General features: G+C 43.9%; 1 protein-coding gene across 7 annotated transcripts in view; it reads right to left on the bottom strand.

Moving 5' to 3' along the window:
* Positions 1–10,033: 10,033 nt before the first annotated feature.
* Positions 10,034–17,418, bottom strand: part of DOCK9 (dedicator of cytokinesis 9) — a 177,392-nt gene continuing 170,007 nt past the window's right edge. For all 7 annotated transcript variants that reach the window (XM_069970704.1, XM_069970702.1, XM_069970701.1 and 4 more), the window contains 5 exons: positions 16,722–16,932; positions 15,914–16,104; positions 14,912–15,012; positions 14,441–14,579; positions 10,034–11,279 (listed from right to left, as the gene is read on the bottom strand). In XM_069970704.1, the coding sequence (XP_069826805.1) occupies positions 11,157–11,279; positions 14,441–14,579; positions 14,912–15,012; positions 15,914–16,104; positions 16,722–16,932 (765 nt within the window). In that variant the 3' untranslated portion in view covers positions 10,034–11,156. The remainder of the gene's footprint in view (positions 11,280–14,440; positions 14,580–14,911; positions 15,013–15,913; positions 16,105–16,721; positions 16,933–17,418) is intronic.

A 17,418-nucleotide genomic window follows, 5' to 3' on the forward strand; every position in this document is an offset into this window, starting at 1 on the left:
GGTCACAGCAGCACAGAGGATGTCAGGAGAGGAGGGTGCTGATCTTATAAGAGAGGACCGAGCAGCACAGAGGATGTCAGGAGAGGAGGGTGTTGATCTATAGGGGAGGTCCCAGCAGCACAGAGGATGTCAGGAGAGGAGGGTGCTAATCCTATAGGAGATAGTCCCCCTTTATAGATGGTCTCCCTCTTTCCCCCTCTATAGATGGTCCCCCCTCTTTCCCCCCTTATAGATGGTCCCCCTCTTCCCCCCTTATAGATGGTCCCCCTCTTTCCCCCCTTATAGATGGTCCCCCTCTTCCCCCCTCTATAGATGGTCCCCCTCTTTCCCCCCTTATAGATGGTCCCCCTCTTTCCCCCCTTATAGATGGTCCCCCTCTTTAGATGGTACCCCTCTTCCCTCTCCCCCCTTATAGCTGGTCCCCCTCTTCCCTCTCCCCCCTTATAGCTGGTCCTCCTTTCCCCCCTTATAGATGGTCCCCCTCTTCCCCCCTTATAGATGGTCCCCCTCTTCCCCCCTTATAGATGGTCCCCCTCTCCCCCCTTATGGATAGTCCCCCTCTCCCCCCTCCCTTTATAGATGGTCCCCCTCTTTCCCCCCCTTTATAGATGCCCCCCAGTGAGTAAATAACACAAAAATAACAAAATATAACTCACCTACCCTGCGTTCCCCCGTCGATCCTCTCCTTCCGGCAGCGCGCGCAACACACAGCTCCTAGTGCCGCCTGGGCCCTGACTTCCGGTACGTGCGCTCCCAGTACCGGAAGACAGGGCCCCAGGCGGCACTAGGAGCTGTGTGATTGGCGCGGTGTCGGGGAGAGGACGGGACACCCCCGGCAGCCGCACATCAGCCGGAGGCAGCCGGAGACTCTTGTGACCGCAAGCGAAACAATGCTTGCGGTCAAAAGAGTGCAGTGGCGAGGGGGCCTCCCGGGCGGCATTATAATGTGGGCGGCAAGGCATGAGCCCCCCCGGAGCCTCGGGCCCCGGGCGGCCACCCAAACCGCCTACATTATAATCCGCCATTGGTCATATGTCCCCAGGAGGTGTTCAGAGCGGGGCCGCGCGGCGACCCCGATCTGAACCGCCGCGATCCCGGGTGCCGCGTGTAGCCCAGGACCGCGGATATTAGCGGGCACGGCCCGATCGCCGTGCCCGCTAATAAGGTAATCGGACGCAGCTGTCAAGGTTGACAGCTGCCTCCGATTACCGGATGCAGCTGTTCCCTGGTGTCTAGTGGGGGAGATCGCTCCTCCCGGACGTTGTCCCGGAGGAGCGATCTCTGTACCTGCTGCCAGCCGGGGACTGCTCCAAGATGGTGCCGACCCCAGCTCGGCACTCGTTTGTTTTCGGCTGCAGCAGCCAAAAGCAAACGAGTGCCGATCTCATTGATCTTTGCTGTATAACTATACAGCAAAGATCTCAATGAGAGATCAAAGTGTATATACTAGAAGTCCCCCAGGGGGGCTTCTAGTATATGTGTAAAAAAAAAAAGTATTGTTATTAGTAAAAAGCCCCCTCCCCTAATAAAAGTTTGAATCACCCCCCTTTTCCCATGTTTTAAATAAAAGTAAATAAATAAATAAATAAATAAACATGTTTGCTATCGCCGCATGCATAATCGCCCGAACTATTAATTAATCACATTCCTGATCTCGCATGGTAAACGGCATAAGCGACAAAAAAACCAAAGTGCAAAATTGCGCATTTTTGGTCGCACCAAATCCAGCATAAAAGCGTTATAAGCCTGGGAATGGAGTGATTTTAAGGAACGTATATTTGTTAACAATGGTTTGAATTTGCCGTTTGATTGTGCCGCTGTGGGACTTAAGGAAATAGGGTGTAAAACTGTCTGGCTTTCCCATAGCAACCAATCACAGTGCTTGTTAAGACATTTTTGCTGTTGGACAGATTTTATTATTTGTAAGTCCTCTCTTCCTACGTGTCAGTCTATCATTTACTTTATTCATGTTGTTTTCATAATTTTATGTTAACCCCTTATCACTTGTACAACTCTCTGGAATCAAGGGTGCTTTAAAAATAAAAATGATTTTACCACTGTATTGTACTTGTAGTAAAAACTAGGGTTGGAAGTGAAGCACACACAGTGGTGGGAGGGAGGTATACAGCATGGAGGCCTAACAAGAGTGGTACATACAGTATGGCAGCTAACTACCATATAGGGGGTACAGTGTAGGGGCATTGAATGTTTCTCCAAAGATAAGACCTACCACAATAATAGGCCCTGGCCATTTTTCAGAGAAAAAACAAACAAACTATAAGACATCGTCTTATTTTAAGAGAAACGCGGTATTGAGGCGCTACCAGAAGACGTAAAGGGAGCAGCGGAAGGGCAACAACCCTGCAGCAGGACGCTACCTTCGCCTTCACGCAAGGAGGAACAGGAGGAGCACTGCCAAAGCCCTGCAAAATGACCTCCAGCAGGCCACAAATGTGTATGTGTCTGCACAAACGGTTAGAAACAAACACCATGAGGATGATATAAAGGCCCGACATCCACAGATGGGGGTTGTGCTCACAGCCTAACACCATGCAGGACACTTGGCTCTTGCCAGAGTACACCAGGATTGGCAAATTCACCACTGGCGCCCTTTGCTCTTCACAGATGAAAGCAGGTTCACACTGAGCACATGTGACAGATGTGCCAGAGTCTGGAGATGCCATGGAGAGCGATCTCCTGCCAGCAACATCCTTCAGTGTGACTGGTTTAGCAGTGGGTCAGTAATGGTGTGGGGTGGCATTTCTTTGGATGGCCACACAGCCCTCCATGTGCTTGCCAGAGGTAGCCTGACTGCCATTAGGTACCAAGATAAGATCCCTTGTGAGACCATATGCTGGTGCGGTTGGCCCTGGGTTCCTCCTAATGCAGGACAATGCTAGTCCTCATGTGGATGGAGTGTGTCAGCAGTTCCTGCAAGATGAAGGCATTGAAGCTATGGACTGGTCTGCCGTTCCCCAGACCTGAATCTGATTGAGCACATCTGGGACATCATGTCTTGCTCCATCCACCAATGTCACGTTGCACCACAGACTGGCAGGAGATCCTTCAGAAGACCATCTGCCTCCTTATCAGGAGCATGCCCAGGTGTTGTAGGGAGGCCATACAGGCACGTGGAGGCCATGCACAATACTGAGTCTCATTTTGACTTGTTTTAAAGACATTACATCAAAGTTGGATCAGCCTGTACAGTGTTTTTCCACTTTAATTTTGTGTGTGACTCCAAATCCAGGCTTCCATTGGTTAATAAATGTGATTTTCAATAATAATTTTATGTGATTTCTTTGTCAGCACATTCATTCAGCTTTGTACAGAACGAAGTATTCCATGAGAATATTTCATTCATTCAGATCTAGGATGTGTTCATCCTGCCCCGATTTATTATAACTGAGACAAAAAATGCTATTCTTTGCCCACAGTAACCAATCACAGTTCAGCTTTTATTTCTCAGATTGTTCTAGTATTTTTTTTTTTTGTCATTTCTGTCCCGTGACCCAATTTTTCTTACCTAGGAAAAAACCTTTTAAAGCGACTCTGTACCCACAATCTGCCCCCCCCCCCAAAACCACTTGTACCTTGGGATAGCTGCTTTTAATCCAAGATCTGTCCTGGGGTCCGTTCGGCAGGTGATGCAGTTATTGTCCTAAAAACAACTTTTAAACTTTCAACCCCGTGCCCTACGGGAGTATCTGTGCCCTAACTTTGCACCACCCCTCCGTCCCTCCTCCCCACCCTCTTCATCATTAGGAATGCGACTGGAACATTTTCTCCATACTGAACATTGCACAGGTGTCTTAACGATCCAGCCCATGTGCCGGGCTGCCACAGGTGGGGAATAGGAGACAATCTGCCTGGAGCATTCCTAATGATGAGGAGGGTGGAGAGGAAGGACAGAGAGGTTGTGCCAGCCTAATGCATACACAATGTAGGATACTCCTGTAGGGCACAGGGCTGCCAGTTTAAAAGTTGTTTTTTAGCACAATAACGGCATCACCTGCCAAACGGACCCCAGGACAGATCTTGGATTAAAAGCAGCTATCCGAAGGTACAAGTGGTTTGGGGGGGGGGGGGCGCAGATTGTGGGTACAGAGTTACTTTAAGAAAGGTAACAGATAGACACACATACAAAACACAGGGACATACTATAGTTTAGTACCTTCAGTGGATCAAGAAATGGGTGCCGTTCATTAAATAGAAACTAAGGGTTCATTTACACAAAGATTATCTGACATATTATCTGCTAAAGATTTAAAGCCAAAGCCAGAAACAGACTATAAACATAGATCAGCTCATAAAGGAAAGCCTGAGATTTCTCCTCTTTTCAAATCCATTCCTGGCTTTGGCTTCAAATCTTTGGCAGATAATCTGTCAGATAATATTTCTGTGTAAATGACCCTAACCTGATTAGGTTGTGCCGAAGCATTTGTATTGAGAAGTACCACAGCACGACTTGTGATCCCGCAATTGTCATCAGTCACAATGTGATTGCCCCAGAATACACCAATTTACATCCACCAATCGGATCCACCTTTCAGCCTTGGCGCAGGATTAGGGACTCTTGTTGCTAATAAAAGCAGCACTTTATTGCACACTCCAATAAAATGTACGGTAGAAAAGAGCTCTTAGGGGTTTTAGACTGCAGCCAGAGATCTCTGGTTGCAGCTTCTTTCTCCCAGAACAAAGTGATTGGGCAGTGGCTTTCCTCCAAGCTGGTTGAGGGGGTAGGTGGTAGGAAAAAAAAGTTCTGCACAGGGTGCCATCTACCCTAAGGCCAGATTTACACGCTCATGATACACAGTCCATAAGCTGATTGTATATCACAGACTGAACACTTTACCTCGAATGGAACTCTCTGCATTATAATTTATGATTGTATAACAGCAAGGATAACAGTCCATAGATAAATAGAAAAGAATATGACAGTTACCACATCTTAGTTGCTAAAATATTAAGTCCTTTATTTTATTGAAGTATAAAAACCAGCAGGTTAAGGAGAGGACATTCAAGTGCATTTACTATCATTTACTAACAGTTTTGTGCATTTCAGAACTTCATCAAGCTGCATAGATATAACAGAAATAAAGGACTGAAGATTTAACCAACTATGATGTGGTGAGTGTCATAGTTCTTTATATCTACCTATGGACATATATGAAAGTACCATGGTCTCCTTGACCTAACATTTTGGAACATAAATTGCAGCTGACAGATACACTTGAAGCGAAGTTAAGACTAAGTTTAAGCTAAGTTAGCAATCCTTATATCCTTAAATGGGAGACAGCACTAAATGCCTCGTTTTCACCCAAAGAGTGGATGCAGGCTTTCCGCTGGTCTCTCAAGTCTGTGATAAGCATCCCTCAGAGAGAAAGCATAGGGAAGTGCCGCTTACATTGGTATTTTACGCCACAAAGACTAAGTTTTGTGTACCCCTCTTCGGACCCACTTTGCTGGCCAAATAGGCTCATTGTATCATATACTGTGGGACTGTCCCCTGTTTCATTTATACTGGAGCCAGGTTTCCGATTTACTTACCTTACTTTTTGGTATACAAATCACCTTCTCTCCTTAACAAGCCTTACTATCTCTCCAGTTATCCCATATACCTGGACGTCATAAACCTCTGGTACAGTATGTAAAATCTTGACCATATCCCGCCTGATGATCACTAGGCGATGGAAATCAAGGGACCCTCCCCTGGCTATAGATGTCATCGCAGAAATTAGACTTGTCCATACCATGGAAAGGTATATAGCTCAAGGTAAAGGTACAGTTAGCTCATTCTCTGCACAATGGTAGTCCTGGACTAATAGCAGATATTAAGTTCCCTCTGACCCCTAACCTTTCCAGACTCACCCCCATTTGGTGTGTTACTTTACATCCCTTGCTACTGGCTTTCTGTGTAAATGGATCCTTATGGTGCGTTTACACAGAAAGATTTATCTGACAGACAACTCTTTCTGTGTAAACGCACCATAAGGATCCATTTACACAGAAAGGTTATTTGGCAGATTATCTGCCAAAGATTTGAAGCCAAAGCCAGGAATGGATTTGAAAAGATGAGAAATCTCAGGCTTTTCTTTATGACCTGATCTCTGTATATTGTCCATTCCGGGCTTTGGCTTCAAATCTTTGGCAGATAGTCTGTCAGATAATCTTTCTGTGTAAATGGACCCTCAGGTAGACAAGATGGACCAAAATTATGGTGCGTTTACACAGAAAGATTTATCTGACAGATTTTGGAAGCCAAAGCCAGGAATGGATTTGAAAAGAGGATAGATCCCAGTCTTTCCTTTATGACCTGATCCCTTTTTATAGTCTGTTCCTGGTTTTTGCTTTAAAGATCTGTCAGATAAATCTGTCTGTGTAAACGCACCATCAGTGAGACTCGTTGGCCTAATATTTGATAAACACCATTTTTGTCTGTTATTTTCAGCCATAAAAAACAGCTGAAAAAAATCCATACAACATCTTTACTGCCAGTTTTAACAGAATATGGTGTATACATATATAAGGTAGCCGTAGGTTTGATTTGCCTAATAACAAATTTTTCACAGTATAAATAGAGCCAGAACCCTGGAGGTCTACTTAAAGGGGTTATCCACCTAGGCCACTTTCTTCCAGAGACAACACAACTCTTGTCTCCAGTTCAGGTGTGGTTTGCAATTAAGCTCCATTTACTTCAATGGAACAGAGTTGCAAAACCTTAGCCTCCCAAACACATGCGAGCTTCAGGCAGGCTGTATGGAACCACTTTATAACCCCTTACAAATATTTGTTGTTGTTGCTAATGCATTGTGCAGACAAAATACCATAAAATGCAGAAAGCATTAAATTATACTGCACATCTTCCCAATATCAGACATGTCTTCATTTATGAGGTGAAAAGAAATCTTTGACCAAGGTTTATCACTTAAAGCCTTTAGTCACAGTAAACATGTACAAAGGGCTATATTGGATTTTAGGTAATGAAGTACTTCAAAGTACTAATGTCATGATAAGGCTACACAATCTTTCACTTCATGTGCTCTGCAATAACCTAGTAAATGTAAACTATATGGAAAGTCAGATAATTATTTTTTTTTTTTTAAATCAACACCTGTGTTTAGCGCAAAACCTACACGTGATTCTAGTCTCTACAGATTTCAGTGTATCCTGCTCCACAAACACTTGGTGGAAAACAGCACAGCTTCTATCCTCTACCCCAGTACCTAGCAGGGTCGTCTTAACAAAACTATGGGCCCCTGGGCACAGCTGTGGACTGGGCCCCCCCACCCAAGATCAAGTCCCCGCATCCCCCTCCCCCTAACCTTGTGCTGTGCAGCCCCATGTGGGGAAAAAGAAATAGAATAGCCCCCCTGTGCATCCCCCCCATATAGAATAGCCCCCCTGTGCATCTCCCCATATAGAATAGCCCCCCCCCCCACGTGCATCCCCACTATGTAGAATAGGCCCCCTGTGCATCCCCCCTTATAGAATAGCACCCCCCATGCACCCCCTATGTAGAATAGCCCCCCTGTATATCTCCCCCTATGTAGAATAGCCCCCCCTGTACATCCCCCTTATAGAATAGCCTCCCCATGCACCCCCTATGTAGAATAGCCCCCCTGTATATCTCCCCCTATGTAGAATAGCCCCCCCTGTGCATCCCCCCTTATAGAATAGCCCCCCTGTATATCTCCCCCTATGTAGAATAGCCCCCCTGTATATCTCCCCCTATGTAGAATAGCCCCCCCCCCCCTGTGCACCCCCCCCTTATAGAATAGCCCCCCACCGGTGTGGCCACATGGCCACAAAAATACAACTCACCTCTCCTCGGGCCGGACCTTCAGTCTGCAGCAGCTTCTCCCTGCTGCTGCAGCACGGTGGCTCCTCTCTCCACTCTCAGGTCCTCAGCGGCGTGTCAGGGAAGTGACGGCACTGCTGGGAACCTGATGTAGTTTCCTGCAGACGTGCCTGCGTGCTCCTGGGGGATCACTGAGGCCCGGAAGAGACTGAGGGAATAGCGCGGCGGGCGGCCGTACTATTCTCTCAGTCTCAACTACTGCACCACTCAATGGTGAGGAAGACCGGCCCGGGGGGCACATGCCCCCCGGCCCAGCCCGCCCCTGGTCTTTCCCTTTCTGCAGGGTAGGCGACTGCCACTGGGGCCCCCCATGAGTCATAGGCCCCCGGGCAGCCGCCTACCCTGCCCAATGGGAAAGACGGCCCTGGTACATAGAAGTGTAATTCGCTATAAAAATTACTATACTATATAGCCAGGCATTTTTCATGGTGTACTAGGCTGTACAGTTTGTTTTTTTTCACACTGTGCCTGATCTATTGGCCAGTACAATTCAGGTCATCTAATCTATATGGGCCCTATACATAGTAGACTGTTCATATACCTGACAGATGGCTCAGAAATAATGTGGACAGTGGTGTAGCAGTTTTTCTTTTAAACGTCTCCTGTGTTTTGGATGGTGATTTGCTTTATATTGACTAGCATGCTATATATTGACTTGAATAACCCTTAATACACTCGCAAGAATTTAGGGTATCAGCAGTTTATAGCAACCCAGTGGTATTTAAAGCGACTCTGTACCCACTGATTTCCCCCCCCCCCCCAACTACTTATACCTGCTTGTAGCTTATCTGAAGTGCTGTCTCCTGGTATGTTTGTCCCCCGTTTGTACTTTCTTTCGGCTGAAAAAGAAAGTTTACTGGAGTATGTGCCGTGTCTAAGAGGCGGGCCGAGAGCGTTCGTGCCCAGGGGAAGCGCTGCCTGTGTGGTCTTGGGCTCGCCTCCCCCTGCCTTTCGTTCCGCCCTCAGCCCACCCTCTGCGCCATGGTTGCCGGGTCAGCGCCGCCTCTGTGGTGTGTCCCTGTGTCCTCTTCTCGGCTTCCGTTGTGCGCAGGTGTGAATGTATCCCAGTCTAGTTGGTCATTGCGCCTGCGCGATGTAAACAGAGGGTTGGGGGTGTTGGGGGGCGGGTTGGCCGCACACAGGCATGGGAGGCGTGCAGGGACTCACCACGGAGGCGTCGCTGACCCGGCAACCATGGCGCAGAGGGCGGAACGAAAGGCAGGGGGAGGCGAGCCCAAGACCACACAGGCGGCGCTTCCCCTGGGCACGAACGCTCTCGGTCCCGCCTCTTAGACACGGCATATACTCCAGTAAACTTTGTTTTTCATACCAGGAGACAGCACCTCAGATAATCAGTAGGATCAGTGGGTACAGAGTCGCTTTAAAGTGTAACTGTCACTTCAGGTGACTTTTAAGGATGTGCTGTCCCTGTGTGTGTGTACATGAGGAGGAGCACTATATCTGACCATGGTATCACTAGTATACAACATTTCCCCCAGGTTACAACCCTGCAAACGCTATATTCTATACACTATATAGACAGTACAAACAAGATCCTGCAATCCTACCTCACCGTAGGAAACCTTCAGAAGTTTTCAGACCAACAAATGGCATTCTAACATGTGAATTATGTTCTTAAGGGGGCATTTACATGTCCGCAAATTTGCGACAGTTACGGACAGGGAAGGAATGTCATGGATTCTTTCCGCACCCGGTGTGTCAGTATCATGGTGGCAGCGGGCAAACTCTGAGTTTTCCTGCTGCCAGCATGATACTGACATCATACTGACCGGGTGGGGAACAAATCCATGACATTACTTCCCCATCCGTAACTGTCGCAAATTTGCAGACAGTTACGGAGGGGGGAGTAGAGAAAACAGGAGAAGAAAGGTAGTTTGCCTAGATCTTATATCTGTTTTATGTAAAAGTTATTTGAAATTACAGATATACTTTAAGGCTAGATTCACACTATGAAAAAATGATGGCCATTTTTCATAACAACGGTTGTCAATGCGCAAATTACATCCGCTATTTTGGAAATAATGCCATTGTTCTAAAAGTGGAATTTTTTACAGTTACAGTTTTTACATGGTGTGAACCTAGCCCACGACAGTAGAGATGGCCTGCAATCCTAGCCGAACAATCTTGAGGAAAAACAAGAAAAACCACACCAACACAAAAATTAGCCATTTCCTTTAATACATATGTAGTACAGAATGTTAATTACAGCAGAACAGTGTTTCCAGTTAAATAAAATTAAAAATTTTTATTCACCCCCTCCCCCAATATAAAATTACTAAATTAATATTTTGAAAGAACAATATGATCAAAGCTTTAAATAACACCACCATTTACCACAGTATCATAACCACCAATACATACTCTTTGCTTTGGCAAAAAAAGGCTTTTGTTTTTTAAACAGTGTATAAACCTAACATAGCAAAGACTGTATACATCTTTGTATTGCACTCATTTCTGTACAAGAATAAATTGTAAAGACAAAAATATATAGCAGGTAAAATGAATAAGCACAATATTTGTCACAATAAAAGAGTTCAGCCATGAACATTAAAAAATGCATAGAAATGTAACACATTTATGTACAGAAAGAATGATCTGCATCAATTAACAATATGTACATTCCAACTAAGCTATGACAGCTATGCAGGACGGACTTGTGGGTTTGTGCAGAGGGGAAAGTTTCATGTCATGTGTGGTTTCTAGCGGATGTTGTTGGAAGATCAAAGACAAAAATAGACAATCCTTAATACAAACAAACATTCAGAGTTCATAAAATCACCAAGTTGCAGGGAAAAAAATTCCAGTCAGGCAAAAAGTAATGCCGGAAAAAGTGTGTTTAAAGGCAATTTAAAATGGCGAAGAAAAGAAAAGCGCATTGATTATCTTAAGACTGCAAAGTGTGCTTGGGCGCAAAGCTAACATGTAAACTTTAGTGTAACATCTGTATTATATACTGTACATTCCCAGACATCTCCTACCCAAGACCTACTGTGCTATTCCTTATGCTTTGTTCGGGAACAGTTCATCTATACAGCATCAAAAATAGTCAATAAACTTTTTCTCTTTAGTGTTGAAAATAGTCGATATTGCCAAATGAAGAAAATAAAAGTCATCCCTGCTCCTCCTACCACAATAGTCGGTTTGGCTTGCTAAACCCCTCTAGTGAAGCAGTGGGTGGATGGAAATGATCGTCCATTCTTAGAGGACCATGGGCTCTGGAAAGCATCCTGAGTTAGCCATATATGAGGCATCAATGTGAAATGAAGAAGGACTTTCATGCAATGGATGAGGAGTTTGTCATTCCTTGTACAGTTGTGCTTGTAGGAGTTCCGCTTATGGCATTAAAAATGTGAAGTGAATTCGGTATAACACTGATCTTCTCTTCTCCGCACCAAATCTAAGGGGTAGGGGGAAAAAAAGGAAATTTTTTTAATGGATAAAAAACAAAAACCCAACAAAAAACAGAAAACAATACCAAAGGAAGACAGCAACACAGAAAGAAGTGATTTGTACACACAATATAGAAGCAGCATGCCAGAGGGTCTTCTTGTATTTTTTAATATAATTCTTCCTGAATATAAAAGAACTTTATAGTTTTGTGTACAAAAAAGCATTCCTATTAATTTAAAAAACTTCTGAAATGTCACAGTCATTGAAAAGTTTTGTTCAGTTGGGGGCTAGGTGTTCAAGCCTCCATCGATCGATGGAACCAGGTGAGGGAATTATTCGGCTAAGTGCTTCTATCCCCTTGTTGCTGCGGAAGATGAATTCTATAGGAAGTCTATGGAGCAATGAGATGGGGAGAGCAGCAAGCTGGGGAGGGAAGTGCTCAGCTAAGTGCTTCTCTTGCTAATTCTAGTGATTGGTGGGGATCTGAACACCCAGACCCTGACCGATCATAACTTTTTTAACATATCAAAAGGATTTTATGTTTTATTTTTAAATGATAGTATCACATTTTTCACTGTATAACAATAATTTTTATATACTGTATTGTAATTCGTCTTGATTTCTAAGGACAGACATTGGCCATAGCAACCAGAGATAATTTTTCTAGTTCAGCTCAGTAAATGTGAATCTATCAACCCTAAAAAGCGTGTGATCCTTTCAGCGCTGCTGTATCAGTGATAATTCTTTTATAAACTGGCTTTGTTCTTAAGCACCTCTTAGCTGTGCCTGTCTATGTAATGAACTGTTTGCAGGACGCTGCCCACCTTCTATGCAGGTGCCATGCAGTGCAGGGGGATACTGAGCTGAAAGCTGAGCTGCAAAAGAACATTCCTACTGTAAAACCATATTAGAAAGCCCAATGCGCGGGGTAAGCAGGTGCCGATCTGCTAGATGAAGACTCACTTACCCAGCCTACTACATGGCTCAATAATTGTGCGGCCAGGGCTGCATAGGCATTGTTAGCAATGCCCGTGCAGCTCTTGCTTTCACCAGCTGTTGGCAGGGCATCTCCTATTACATGGAGTGATGTACAGCTATCCCTATTACACGGGGAGCTATCTACCTGATTCTGCGATAATTGGGCCCTAAGACTGCTTGATATATCTCCCCCCATACACCCAACATACTTGCTTTTACAAATTCTGTCTTTGAAACCTGATTCATGGAGCCAAGATTGATGAAAGGGTGGTAAACACAAGAGCAAGATGATCCACCTCCTGCACCAAGTATATTAGTAAATATGGGCTTTACATGTGCTCAGTTATTTCCGAATCACTTACATTAAAATATACAAACTTTGACCAATATACCTTAATTTAACACGGTAAAAACCAGACCTAATATTCTGGCCCCCTATAGCACATGCACTACTTTCTACACAAGTGTTTGCAAGTAAAATCAACTCTCATATACGTCTTTATTCTTGCAATATCCACTTTTTTTTTTTTAATAACTATTACCAATCACCATGTTTAGACTGTATACACTTTGTATTTTATGTGTAAACCACATTCTGCGTCTTTCTTTCACAAGAACACTGCACCAGAAGCTTACAAATATATGGAGCAGAAAACATGCACAGATCATAACAAAACCAGCTTATATTACCATCCCATCTGCTCATGTGTGCACAAAAAGAAGAAAAAAACAGCTTGTTACTTATTAGATCAATAAAGTAGGTATTCTTCACTGATAAAAGGATGACATATGAATGTTTGATATCATCACATGGCCAGCAGACACTTTCCAGCTTTTACACTTAATATGCTGCAATTTGTTTTACATCATAAAAAATGTCATAAATCATAAAGACCAATTCCACCTTAACTGTGTGGGAAGAAGAAAGCTATTTAGCTAGAGATCAGGTCAACCATCCACACAATCGGGAATGTCAGAAAACTCTTTAAGAGCAACTGTTCATTGGAAGCAGAGAATTATACAGGTTACAATCCAGCCTGTAACTTGAGCCACGTGACTGGAAACCTTTCATCTCTTTCTCCACAGAAATATGATAAGATGTTTACAAGAGTTGAAAGAGCATATTAATCAGAAAGAGTTGTGGAAGATAGCAGTCAGATGCCTAACCATAATAATAATAATAATAATAATAATAATAATAATAATAATAATAATAATAGAAAATAAAAACGTCACCGCAGTTGCTACTTCCCCACCCTCCCTTCTTTCTTGTTAGTCCACTGCTGTGGTCACATTCCCTTTTACACAGGGCTGCTGTAATAACAGGATATCATTAGCTTGCAAGCTCTATCTACAGATTCACAAAGGATATGTTCACATTGAGTAATTCAGGCGGAATTCCGTGGCAGAACCCCGCCTGTCTAATTGTGTCATAGCCAGTCTATGGGAGAGCGTGCACTCCTCCGCTGCCGACGCTCACGTCACTTTTTTGAGACAAAAGTGGAGGAGCGCCCACTCTCCCATAGACAGGCTATGACACACTGAGACAGGCGGAATTTCGCCTGAATTACTCAATGTGAACATACCCAAACAGCTTGAGATTTACTGTTTGGATCGGATGTTTATGCTATTTTAGCTATTTTTCAGCTTGCAACTACAATCAACAATGAGAAAATAAAAGGCTGTAGTAACTGAAGTTTTGCCTAGCTGTGGGTGTTTCTGATGAATGCCTATGCAGCCAAGGGTGCAGTCACTACTTCGCTTCCCACTGAGAACTGAACTGAGATAACCGATCCTTGGTTATCTGGGCCCCTGGTAGAATAACAGGGATGATACTAAAGGCATGCAGCTAGGGAACAGGAGGGCCTAAATCTGTGGAGCAGTAGGTCCTCTTCAAGCCTATAGGTAAACATAGCTAGCAGTTTTTTAAAAGAAAAATATGAATGTCATCTCCCCCCTACCCTCCCCCCCCCCCCCAAAAAAAAAAGTAAATTTGGGGCAGTAAGCCTTCTTTCTGTTGTATCATCTAAACTTTTTCAAACATTTTATAATCATTTTGACTGACCAGTAATGGTAAAAATATGGGTTTCAGAGAATTATTCCTACATATCCCTAAGTAGATATGGCTGCAGGAATAATCTGGGCACAGGCTCTGGAGCATGATGAAGAATTAGAATATTCTATACATACCTGCTCATGCATTATTTCGGACAGTTCTTTGACCATCTCCCTGTAGTTCGCTTTCATTTCTTCCTGATACTCAAACTGATTTTCTTTTATGAGTCTTTCATTAACACACAAGGCTTGACCGCATGCTTCAACAAATTGCCTAAGAAAAAAATATAAAGCATTGACCAAAAACCTAAAAACAGAACTTTTACCATGTGCTGAATTTACAAACACCATAGAGATGATGCCTGGACATGATACCAGTCCACACCATCCATTCTGAAATAGACTTTCACAAATGACCCTCTGTGCTGATGATATGACAGAACTAGATATTGTCTGTAGCTTTAGATACAATGGCCAACAATGTTCAGATAATCTATGTATTAAAAAAATATATAAAAACTAAAACGCAAACCCTCTTCCGGTCAGCCCAAACGTAATTTGATGTATTCATTTACTAAGCATTAATAGTTATCATGTTTTGTTTACCTGAAAACTTCTTTTAACTGTTTTATCTTGTTGTCTGCATATTTCTTTGTGTTAGTGTCATCTAAAAATGCTCTTGCATATGCTAAGGGGCCAGCATTGACCTATAGAGGAACACAGAAATGTAAATTAGGGCAGAAAAGAAAGAGGCAACAATTAGTAGTGATAAAGTTACATGGAACGATTATCGGCCATATTTAAACGTTACGGGCGATAATCATCCCGTGTAATAGAGGGCAACTATCAGCAACAATGTCGGCTGATTGTTGCTGTCGTTTGTCTTTCAACATGTTGAAAGACAAATGACTGTGATAGCAGTGATCTGCTGCCCTGGCTCTGTGGAATAGCAATCACCCCCCCCCCCCCCCCCCCCGCACCTCCCCTGCACTTACCCGCTTCCTGCCGCCTTGTGTAATAGCGGCAGCAGCAAGCGGGGAAGGAGGAGCAAACAAGCACTGACAGTTTCGTTTGCTCCTCTATGTCGCCCCGGGTAATAGGTGCTTAACACCGCCATCACCAACATACTTATCGACTGTCCCAACATAGACAGCAGACAGTCCTTCCCCTGTTACGCAACGTTTCGGAAGGCGGGACTTTAACGTTTCAGAAGGCGGAGCTTCCCTACTCAAGGCACATGAGTAAGGAAGCCCTGCCTTGCGAAAAGTCATGTAAGAGGGGAAGGATGGTAGAAGCTCTAGCTTGACACAGCGTTTGTTGCACACAGCCGAACGAATGGAATTTTGGAAAAAGAAATAAAAGTCAAGGAAGACCACTAAATGTGAGGGACCCTGATTATTGGAGATACTTCCTAAATGTATATTACAGTGAAACTCGGATACAGTGAATTTATAATTCCCAGCCTAGCGCCCTGGCATAAAAGACATTTTGTTAGGATAAGAAGTTACTGACAGAAGAACTCCAGACATAGTAGGGGGGCTTTTCACAATAACCAATAAAACTGTGCTGATTGGTTCCCTTTATTATTATTGTTATATAACAACTCACCTGTACACTAACGCTACCCTGTAGTTTTAACTGTAACTTGATCATGTCTACTTCTGTAGAAGAGCAAAGCTGACGGAGCTCGGCAACTTTCTTACTCATCTCATCAATGGCGACCTCTATGGGGTTGAGATCTGTGTGTTGTTGATACATTACAGGGATCCGTTTCTTGACATATGGGAAACAATGTAAAGCTGCACAGAGAGATAAACAGGCATATTAAATTAGCCGTTAACTAGATAAAGGTTCACAGAACGAAGGGATATACTTTTTGAGCTTTACAAATGAAAAATAAGATTACAAATTTCCTTACAGAATAGAAACTGCACAGTGAGATACAGCAATAATGATATTTTAGGTAGATTCTTCCAGATACCTATTTATTAAGTGACAAATGAAAATTTCTAACCGTGGAATATAGCCATAGATTTAGGCTGCGTTCACTTGCAAGTATATGTCGGCATACTGACAAAAAGGCACACAGACACTTGCCACAGGCCCATTGAGTTTAATAGACCAAACTAATATACAGTCCTATGTCTGGTCCATTTAACTCAAAGAGCTTAGTACAACTTATGCCAAGGTACATATCTGCATGCATTTTTGGTAGTATGCCAAGGCATACCTCTGAAATACAAAGAGGCTGGGTTTATACTGCATTCAGACAGTATTATTTATGCTCTGAAAACAGCGGTACCACTTTACCTGAGTGGCATTTGGGCAGGTTTTTATAAAGCAACCATAAAATCAGTGAAGTGATCCAATAGTAAGTAAGAAATACAAACTTGCAGTTAGTTCATAAAACATTTACCAGTAAGAATTGTGCGCCGCTTCCACTGCTCTTCCACACCGCCTTGTCTCTTTCCGGAGAGTGTGAACGGCATCTCAAACACAAAACGACGGATATTGTGAGTTTTCTCAAACTCTGTTTTCCGTTCCTGCAGCTCTTTGTCTTCAAAGTAAGGAGTGACATGTGTAACCTGGATGTAGGCATATTTGGAGTCCAGATCTTTTGGATTTACCTGAACATAATGAAGAGGATTTAAAGGTGTATTCCACTCAAAATCATTAATGCAGTAGTAAATAGTATGCAGCAATCTATACATATATTTGTAATAGGTAGTAATAACGGGCTCTTCCTGTCCTGTGTCACTCATCCCCCTCTAGACGTAAAAAAATGGGTAGCAGGGCTTCCATTCTTGCTCTTTCCCCCCTCCAATTGGAGACATGAAGCATGTGTGCACCATCTATGCAGTGGGCCGGGTTTGCGCTAGCAACCCAGCCCACTTCCAAGACAGAGGTTAGCCTTTGCTGTGAATCATTGACTGCATCCCCCTTTCACATACTGAGCTGTCTGCTGCTGCAGGGGTTACTGGTGCCCACTATGGGTAGAGCCCCTACCATTAGCCTTTCAAAGTTGCTGGGATTGCAGAAGTAGTCTGCACTCCCAGCTTCCAAGTCAGTCACCACATCCAAGGACATCCGCCCAGGCTTCCCTGAGGGCACAG

This window comes from Dendropsophus ebraccatus, chromosome 5 (genome assembly GCF_027789765.1).
Source record: "Dendropsophus ebraccatus isolate aDenEbr1 chromosome 5, aDenEbr1.pat, whole genome shotgun sequence".
Classification (NCBI taxonomy): Eukaryota; Metazoa; Chordata; class Amphibia; order Anura; family Hylidae; genus Dendropsophus; species Dendropsophus ebraccatus.